General features: G+C 40.2%; 1 protein-coding gene across 1 annotated transcript; it reads left to right on the plus strand.

Annotated features, from left to right (window-relative positions):
• Window positions 1-1,867: 1,867 nt before the first annotated feature.
• On the plus strand, window positions 1,868-7,843 carry pou5f3 (POU domain, class 5, transcription factor 3). Its single transcript, XM_044095805.1, has 5 exons — window positions 1,868-5,621; window positions 5,717-5,828; window positions 6,022-6,152; window positions 6,564-6,728; window positions 6,812-7,843. Exons 1-5 carry the CDS (start codon window positions 4,860-4,862, stop codon window positions 7,070-7,072), a joined length of 1,431 nt encoding a protein of 476 aa, XP_043951740.1. The 5' UTR covers window positions 1,868-4,859; the 3' UTR covers window positions 7,073-7,843.
• Window positions 7,844-10,084: the final 2,241 nt, after the last annotated feature.

Below are 10,084 nucleotides of genomic sequence, written 5' to 3' on the forward strand. Positions count from 1 at the left end.
AATCTATTACATTCCGTTTCCCTTTTGAATAAATATATTTCACAACTTCCAACAGGGTTAGTGTGTGGATATATTTACTCTTCTTCCCACGGCTGGGAAGGAGGGAAAAAATAATCTTCAACCCTCACTGTTAGAGAACTACAACAAAGAAAGCCATTTTCAAAAACTATTTTCTACATTATCAGACACTGAATGAAAAAATAAATAAAAAATAAACCGAAAGCTTCCAACACAGATTTATCTTGCATTTCATTCTGTGTCAAATTCTGCAGTTTTTGTCTCACCGTTACTGCATAAGTGATAGCACTTAGAGACAAGTGTGGAAGCAACATATTAAAAAAAGAGACCCTACAAACTCCTCTGTTATTTAATTTTATTGTGAAGTTGTATGTTGATGGGGAGGGGATGGGTCGGTCTCCCTTCCCCATTGAGACACATGCCAAGGGCCATTTAAAGCCTTTGTGCTGGTGGACAGTAGAAGGAAGGCGGCCCACTGGCCCTCCATGAAAACCTGGGTGGGGTGGAGGTGGAGGGCATGTGAAGGTGGGTGTCAAAGGCAGGAGGATCGTTAGGGAGGAAAATCAAAAAGCCGTCAGGCCTGTTTGTGGGGGATGACTGTGCTGCTCAACAGGAGGGACAGGAATCCAAGTGTTGGTATTTTATCAGATCAGGAACAAAATGAAAGCTGGAATCTTTGTCACAATTCCTGTATTTGCTACCTGGAACTGCAAGAATGACAAAAAATGTAGTTTTTTTTATGTGCTTTTTGGGTAATCTTCACCTAAATTGGTAAACTGTTGGTAATCATTACTTTTGAAATAATGTCCAGAAACAAGACATCTTAAATCATGTGGGCCCATAGAAGCGCCAATTAAGTATCAGTAAAGAGCATTGCATAAGATGAATAGCGTGAAGGTAACCAAGTGAAGTAAAGTTAAATCAAACTTCCTGTTTGCTTGAGGTATCATATTGGTGAAATTTAAAACAAAAACTTTTTCTCAAACAAAATGAGAAAGAGTTGAACATCCTCTTGATCCTGCAATAATACAAGAAACTTATAGGAACCTTTAGACAGGTTTCCCTAGTTGGTAAGAGTTGGGGAAATGTGTATTCCAAATTTTACAGCGGCAGTCTTATCAAAAAGGCACAACTGAATCTCAAAATTCATAAAATGCTCAGGGATGAGGTTTATCTGCAGCACAGGGAGGTCATCACACTTGGTAACTCGATAAAAAGGGAGTAGGAGATGAACTAGATCAATACATGTCTTGGCACCATGCTTCCTTTTCATCACTCACTTTCCCCTTTCTGCTATGGCCTGGATCAGTCCTGTAAGCCGAGGTCACCTAAAACACACATTTAAACACAAGATCTGAGACATCAGTGGGGGTTTCTGGCTAAATACTCACCCTCCCCACCTCACTGTACCGAGCTATTCAGCAGTTGGTCCCCTTCCCCCCTCTTTTGGACCGCCTGAGATGAGTACTCTGTAGACCCCCTTTCTCTCCCTCTCAAACCCAGCCTGAAGTCGGCTATCTCTCTTGCCGTTTGCCTTTTGCATGACAATTATCCTCCCAAGTCCATGGGCCAGGACAATGCTTGTAAGGATGGAGTTTGATGTCTTTTAAGCCATTGACTCTGTGGTTGTGGTCTTACAGAGGATCTCTAGTCATGAGCACTGATTCTCAATGTAAACTTGTATCAGGAAATCCAGCATGTCGCTAATTGAATGCTGCAGATATATGAGATCGGGGGAAAAAGAAAACATTTTGCATGCTTTTTAAAATTGGTTTGCAAATAAGACCTGTAAATGTGACAGACGTTTGTATTCGTCCCAAAATGTGTAAACCCTTTGAGGAAGAACCTTTTGCTCCAGTTACAGCTGCACTCTTTTGAAACATGTCTTTACATATTTAAAGACCTAAAATTGTACCCATTCCTGGCTCAAACCCGGAGTGGATGGAGAGAATCTGTCAACATCTATTTTAACGTTCATATAAATATGTTTTGATTGAAACCTTTCCACTGAGTTTATGATTGTTATCCATGGCCTGCACCCCATTTTAAAATCTGCAGACTCAAATCTGCCTTTGACACTGTCTTACTATCAACCTTGAAGAAAAAGGTTTTCATGTTGTTGAATTTCAACAATCCTTTTGGTCTCTGTGCACCAACCAAATCCGTTAACCAGTTTCTCTCCCACCCAAACATGCAAGATCTAAAATAACTTCATGAATTTTCATGTAGCTGAGGAGAATTGAAAGGAGATGATTTTGAGCCAACATTAGGACAGCTGTAGAAGGAAACCTCCTTGAGGCTGCACCATATTCCAGCAGGGCAGTCTTAACTATAAAATTCCAAATGTCTAAAATAAGGAGTTGAAAATAAAGACACAAGGACCAAAAAGCAGACAGAGAAGAAAAAATTTCAAACTGTCTCTTGCATTGATCAGAATGGGAGAGACGTCTAAAGACCAGTAGCAAAAGCAAATGAGGTGGATTAGCAGTGATTACCAAACACTGATAGTGTCATTAAAGATTTGTAGCTGTGAAATATTGTCTATGCTGCCCAGAGGTTGTGTGGTTAACATGTCATGAAAATCATAAGAGTTTCATTCAGAAAGTGTCTCCGTACAGACAGACTTCTACCAAGATCTGAAGGTAATTATATAGTAGTTATGATGACATTTCATTTTTCTTTGGGATTAAGAAACTATATTTTTTAATTGAATTAAGTTGAATTAAATTATGTGGTGGCTCAAACCAAACCACAATATTGTAGTGGAATGGCCTAGTCAAAGACCATACCTAAGTTCAAATATGTTTCTGCCTAAGCTCATGCTATTTTGCAAAGTAAACCATAAAATGGTAAAAATAAAAATAGAAACAAAAAAATACAGCAACTCTGGTAGACACAAACCCAAATAGAACTGTAACTCAAGCAAAGGGTAATTCTACAGAGTGTGAATCTGTACCTAAGATTTTTTTTAACGCTGTCTCATCTTCCTTCACCTTCAACATGATGCACTGCTTTGGATTAGTCTGACATAGAAAGCTATTCGTGTGCAAAGAGCTTCATTTAGGGGGTGTAGAAATGTTTAAGTTTTTTTATTTTTTTTTTTTATTTGTTAGCACTGTTTCATTTGGACTTTCACATTCCACAGCCACACATCACTTCTTTAAAAGCCCCAGTGAAATGTCTGGACCTTGACGCATGTCCAGGCCCAGACTCACTTACTGTCACCAGGAGACATTCCGGACAGTGGGGTTATTGCTCCTGAAGACAGCTTGGTTCTCAGACCAGTTTTGGACCTTTAGGCCAAATAACACTGATACCGCGTTCAGAACCAGGGCGAAACTGCTGGCTGGAGTTTGTTTCAGATGACAAGAGGGTGTGTGCGTGAGAGAGAAAGAGCTAGAGAGGTGATCGGTGTGGGGTGGAATCAAAGGGTTGAGACTTATTGTTCTAATGTGAAAAGGAGCTAATGGTCGACCATCGCAACTCGGGATCTGAAATCCACGGGGTGCCCCGGAGCCACGAAGCACAATGGCACTCCCTCTCCTCCCCCGCAGTGCGTCTTCCTGCCGCAATCTGCGGCCAATGACTCGCGCTGGGGGGAGCACCATCTGCAGCGATGGTCCGGCCATCCAGGCCCCTGACTGAGCACCGATCCAAGGTGAACAAGACCTCACCTGAATGAACAACCCATCCATTGGCCTACCACATTACCAACACAACGACTAAAATATCGCCTGTAGTTTAAGGGAAATATTAAGCCTTCAAACATGAGACCAATAGTTATTGCAATTTTAAATGCATTATTCCTACAACAGTTTTCTTAAAATACATGCATAAAAATTATGCATCCAGTTTAAAACAAGCTTAACAAAACAACATCCTCCTAAATTAATGGCCTACGTAATTTATTCTTCTTTTTTCCCCAAAAAATAATTTTAGGCAAATATAGGTCTTAGGCCATTATTTCGGGAGGTTGACGATGAGTGAAATGTGTTCATGGGCAACAGCTTTGAATGTTAATATCCTACTTACACTGTCACCAAAATGTGCCACTGTTTGCTTCTAATTAAATATGTCCCGAGTAATCAAGTTAACATGTTGATAACCGTTCCAGATTAGGCCCGGAGGGTTATCTTTTATAATGGATTAATGCAGAGCAAAACGAAGTATTTTCACAAGTATTATAATATCAAAGCCATCTCCTTAAGAAAGCATAATTTAAACAAATGTAGCTTTATAATTCATTAATGAGGAGAACAGTATGGTGTTACAGTATGTATTTATAGTGGAGGTGACCCGTGTCTACTTAGCATTGTAAATAGCTACGCTTATTTCCCCCCTGTTTTCGACTGCATCAATTATGTTTCACCTGAGTACATCTTCGACTTGCTTCAGTTTTGCAAAATTTGCGTAGATTCTGTGAAAAATGAAACCCAAAGTTGTATCAAAAGACACGCCCACTTCTCTGCGGAAGAATCAAGGTCATTCACGAATTTGCCATCAGCTGTGCGTAATTGTCTACACCAGCCAATGGGCGCACAGATAGGCCGATCTCCAGCTCACGCAGCTCTGGTGAGGAAAACCTGTGGAGCCACCGCAAGGAATGAACATTTCAGCTGAGAGGTGGTTGTGAAGAGGGGTCTAATGGAGGAGGCCAAATAGTGACGACAGTGGTATCGTTCAGGAAACTGATGCCTTCTTAAATTGTTTCTGTCGTCTTAGATTTTTCTTTTTACATTAAATCAGATGGGTAGCTTTCTTTCGAGCTATTTCTAACTTTTTGAAAATTATTTTTATAATTTGAGAGTTACTTGTAAGCAAGATTTTACACTCGCAGGAAGATGTCTGACAGGTCGCAGACCCCGGAGATCCAAAGTCGACCTTATGACTTCAGCCGGGCTGGCGCTTGCAACACTCAGGTTTTGGGTCAGGAAGGCACGGGCAACTCTTCGTGTTTTCAGCTTCCTCATGGGGTTTTACCCGACCCGAGTCTGTTTTACAGCAAGGCAGCCTACGGAGGCATCACGCCCGCACCCACCCAGACGTTTCTCCCGTTTCCACACGTCGCCGGTGACTACAGAGGATCCGATCTGCAGGCTGGGGACTTTGGGCAGCCAAAGCATTGGTATCCCTTCGCTGCACCCGAGTACACTGGCCAGGTACCCGGTGTGATTGCGGCCACCCAGCCAGCAAACCTGAGTCCCCCGATAGCCGAGACTCGAGAACAAATCAGATTACCCGAGATCAAGACTGAGAAGGACACTGGATATGATTATCCGACCGAAATGAAGGTTCAACAGTATCCGATTACTGCACCTTCCACAAGCATGGCCCATGGAGTCTTCTACCCACCGACTTGGAACCCCTCCTTCTGGCCCGGGATCACTCACATCACCCAACCAGGAAGCAATAACCAAAACCCCCCAGCGTCCTCGACATCATCCCCGTCAATGTCCCCTTCACCGCCAAGCAATGGGATCCAGGGGAATGCGTTTTTCAGCGTAAACGCAAACCAGGTTCCTTCAGAGCCCCAGGCACAGAACACGGCTCCCAACACGCGGAGCAGCGGATCGTCAAGTGGGGGTTGCAGCGACTCTGAAGAGGTAAGTTAAGATGCGCCGTAACTCTCTTTTTAATTTAACATCCAAAATAAAGGTTTACTCAGACCAATGCAATCTAAAAATATTCCTGTTTTCAGGAGACCCTCACCACTGAAGAGCTGGAGCAATTTGCCAAAGAGTTGAAACACAAACGGATTACTTTGGGGTTCACTCAGGCAGATGTTGGCCTAGCTCTTGGTAACCTTTATGGTAGGCTTTCATGATTTGTTTTTCTCCAGAATTTGATTACTGTATGATGCATGTTTATCTTTGAACAATTCTGTCAAATCTGAATGCTGAGTTTTTGGAGACTGACAAACTTCATGTCTTGGTCAATGTTCCAACGGCTCTAGAAACGCAAAACCTTCCCAGAAAAAAGCTAAATTTGTCTTTGTCAACTTAGGCAAAATGTTCAGCCAGACAACCATTTGCCGCTTTGAGGCTCTGCAGCTGAGCTTCAAGAACATGTGCAAGCTGAAGCCCCTTCTGCAGAGATGGCTGGATGAGGCAGAAACTTCGGAAAATCCTCAGGAGGTAAGTAAAGCTTGCAACATCTGCCAACTAGTTTGCAAGAAAACAAAAGCTGCATCCATGGCTTGATGGAGCTGGTCTTTCCAGGCCTACAGTAGTTAAATGTCCTGCTGAGCAAACATGAATCAAAGCCATCTGCTCTTGTGATGCGCCACCTAGTGGGAAGACCATCTGGTTAGTGATCACATGAATGCTGAAGTAGGCTGCATAGGTTTCCAGTCGAAGTCCTGTCTTGGAGAGCTGCTGTCCTATTTTGTTTAAGGTGCATTTGTGAAGGGATGTATCAAAAAAGGACTGGACTTGGGCACTCCTGAAATGGCGAAAGCTAGTTGGAGTAAAAATCTTACAGGTTTTAATTTTTCCAGTACATGGACCAGCAGTCTTATTTTTATTTATTTTTTTTATTTTTTTCAGATGTACAAGATTGAGCGAGTGTTTGTCGACACCAGAAAGAGAAAGCGGAGGACCAGTCTGGAGGGAGCGGTGCGGTCTGCGTTAGAGGCCTACTTTATCAAATGTCCCAAGCCCAACACTCAAGAAATAACTCAAATCTCAGATGATCTGGGCCTTGAAAGAGATGTAAGTGTATAAAAATGTCAGTAATCTTTTAATTTGCGTTTTCTGGAGTTGGCAGGTTGTATATTGATTGTTTGCTGTGGCAGGTGGTGCGTGTTTGGTTCTGCAATCGAAGACAGAAGGGGAAGCGTCTGGCCCTGCCGCTGGACGAGGAGTGTGAAGGCCAGTACTATGAGCAGAGCCCTTCACCGTTGAACGTGGCCCCTACCCCCATCCAAGGCCAAGCCTACCCATCCTCCAGCTACACCGGAACACCTCCTCCAACTCTCTACATGCCCCCACTTCACCGACCGGATGTTCTGAAACATGCTCTGCACCCTGGACTGGTTGGTCACCTGACTGGTTAAACTGGTGGGTAGTCTCCCAACCAGACTACAGTTTTTCCTCAAGCATCCATCTACACCCAACCTGAGCTGAAAATGGGATCTGATTCCAGTTGACCTGATGTGAAACAAGGCAAATATCAAGTAGGAGAGGGCTGTTTCTTTTTGACTGCAAAAAAAAAATGAAAAAAAAAATGAAAAAGACAATAAGCCCTAATGAAATCGGTGCCTTTCTTTTCTTTCCTTGTGGATATTTTAAACGTTCAGTGTTTTGCAGATTTGTACTTTGTTTTCTGATATGGAGGTAAAGTTATAAGGTTAGACTTTTAATACTGCTGAACCCCAGAGTAGGCTTGACCACAAATTATTCAGTCACGTCTATTTGTGCAATACTTTTATCGGAAACTGAAAGCTGTTGGTAACATTAAACTTAGATTTTTTTTTTTATTTGCACAAACTTGTAATCATCACTATTGCCATAACAAATGGGTTTATGGTTGCTTGCATTGTAATTTAAAACCAAGAAGATTTTAGAAGTGAAAATGGGAAAGTGTTCATCAGTATTGGCTGCTAATTTTTTTTTTTTTAAACAAGTTTCTTATTGTAACTTCTTTGTGATTTTTAGAGTTCTGTACGTTGTGGTTTGACATCCAGTTCAAGTTAAATTGCTGGGTTTTCTGTTGTACTTCAGCTGAAACATTTAAAGAAAATGTTCTTTACTTGAACCATGTGCATCAAGTCCTTAAGTGCTGTTAAATTATGACCATGCCAAAGTAAAGTCTGATTTGCTTTGAATCTTATTTCCCTTTGTTTCGTGTTGACCTGAAGATCTGACATCAGTGCATTTGTAACGTTCACTCTAGCTGTTAGCTGTTTAATGTGAAATTACTAAAATCAACAAAGAATTCTAATATATTGCGGCAGCGAGATAATCATCTGAAAACGCCTCCCAAGAAATTTACATGTGCCTAAAAGTCAAGCTGCTGTTTTTATTTTATTTTTTTATGTTTGAACATGCAATGAATTGTCTTTTACTTCCAGTAAATCTTTTCTCATATCAAAAAGCTGTTTCGTTTTGTTACTTAAAAAAAAAAATCCTTTAATACATATTAAAACAGGGGGAGGGAGGGTGAAGTGAAATTTCAAGCAACTTCCTACATACTTGCATGGAAGTAAGTTTGGGGTGATGCTTAAATGAGTTTTAAAGACTGGTCTTGGTTTTTTGGCGTGGATTCCAATTGGTAAAGATTTTGAACTGTGGTGTGCTTTTTTTTTAATTTATTTTTTGAATGACATGCATCCATAGATATTTTTTCTGATACCAAGGTCAAGTTATGAGGCTGAAAAGGGTATTACATATTTGTGCAATACTTTATCGGAAACTGAAAGCTGTTGGTAACATGAATTTTTTTTTTCTTTTTTTTTTTCTTTTGCACAAACTTAATTTTAAGTAGCTTAAGAGGAAGTATCTGTAATGCAACAGAATAATTACAATTTATTCCAAAGCTGTGCTTTCTTAAGATGTGGCAAAATTAAATTAATTGCAAAATCCACTTAGTTATGAGCTGTGCTTTTATAAATGCAACAGTAAATGTTTTTCTTAAGGTAAAAACAGACTTGGGAAATCTGCACTTGTACTACAGTCATAACTGTGATGCCAAAGATTTAACATGCACAATTTTTTTCTTTCAGCAATGTGTCATAAACTATTGCTGTAGCTTGTCAAAAATAGCAAATAAAATCTGGCAGCTAAAGACAATATTACCTGAAAAGTAAGTTTATAGTGAGTTTAAATTATGAAATAAGGATGGGGAATAATATGAAAAAGCATATGTGTTTTGAAAATTTAATAAATATTTATCAATATTTTTTTATTCAGTTATCTATACATTTGCTTTTCATTTATTTGAGTTAATTAACAGCTAATTTAAATAATTAATGAATGCTTAATTTTATTAATCAGATTATAGCTGTATGAACATAAACACTTTTGAAGCCCTCTGATTCTGGTGGTTAAACTTAGCTGCTGTGCCCCTTTTCATGCCAGCTGCATTCAAAACAAAGCAGTCTACGATGGGTTCATTCTCCATCAGTGGTACTTTTATGCAGAACTCTGAAGAAGTTTTAAAGTCTCTTTTTACAGTTGTACTTACTGTTAAAGGCTTCATCACTTTGGTGTTGTCACTGCGAATGTTTAGTTGGTTAAGTGACTTCTACTTTGTGTGAGCAAATGTTCTGTTTTATAATTTAGATTTACTCTCATGTTTATGACAGTGGCGTAATTCTTTAGGGTTTCACATCATTTATTCTAATCAGGTTGAGTAAGGCCCAGACCAGCTTAAGAGTTTAAAAATAGATGCTGGTCGGGGCGTGGTGTAGGGCATAGCGCAACCCACATTTGGAGGCCTTGAGTCCTCGACGTGGCCGTTGTGGGTTCGATTCCCGGACCCGGCGACATTTGCCGCATGTCTTCCCCCGTCTTCTTCCCCCTTTCCTGTCAGCCTACTGTCATATAAGGGACACTAGAGCCCACAAAAAGAACCCCTGGTGGGGAGAAAAAATAAAAAAAAATAGATGCTGGTCTATCTTGGGTGTGGTTTGCCTTTGTAAAGTTGCAGTTTCTGCTTTCTTTCCTGGCACCTCTTTGGTGTCAGTATAACTTATTCTTGAAGAAATTAATATGTTTTTATTTAGCATACTGTAATTTGAACTCATTTAGGACGAAAATCAAAATGAGTGAAACTACTACAATAGTTAGTAAAGTTATAGCATGACTAGAGCTTTAATGGTTTTATTGCTAGTTCAATGAATTACATATTAAACAAATTAACATATTCAACTTTAAAGGTTTAATATGAACATAGATACTTTATTTTGTAAATATAAGATGAAACGTAGCTGCAGGATGTAGGCCATAGCAGCTTCTGCTGCTTGCATGAGTAAGCAACCCAAGGATGTAACCTCCACTATTATTGCTTATGATTTTAATGTCTTTACTTGTGAAAAGCGTTGAAAGTTTTAGCTGTAAGCTCAGCA

Source organism: Gambusia affinis, linkage group LG17 (genome assembly GCF_019740435.1).
Source record: "Gambusia affinis linkage group LG17, SWU_Gaff_1.0, whole genome shotgun sequence".
NCBI classification, from domain to species: domain Eukaryota; kingdom Metazoa; phylum Chordata; class Actinopteri; order Cyprinodontiformes; family Poeciliidae; genus Gambusia; species Gambusia affinis.

Coding starts and splice junctions, on each gene's coding strand:
- pou5f3 (XM_044095805.1), top strand. CDS start 4,860: ATGTCTGACAGGTCGCAGACCCCGGAGATCCAAAGTCGACCTTATGAC. Junction 5,622..5,716: donor GTTGCAGCGACTCTGAAGAG/GTAAGTTAAGAT, acceptor TCCTGTTTTCAG/GAGACCCTCACCACTGAAGA. Junction 5,829..6,021: donor AGCTCTTGGTAACCTTTATG/GTAGGCTTTCAT, acceptor TTGTCAACTTAG/GCAAAATGTTCAGCCAGACA.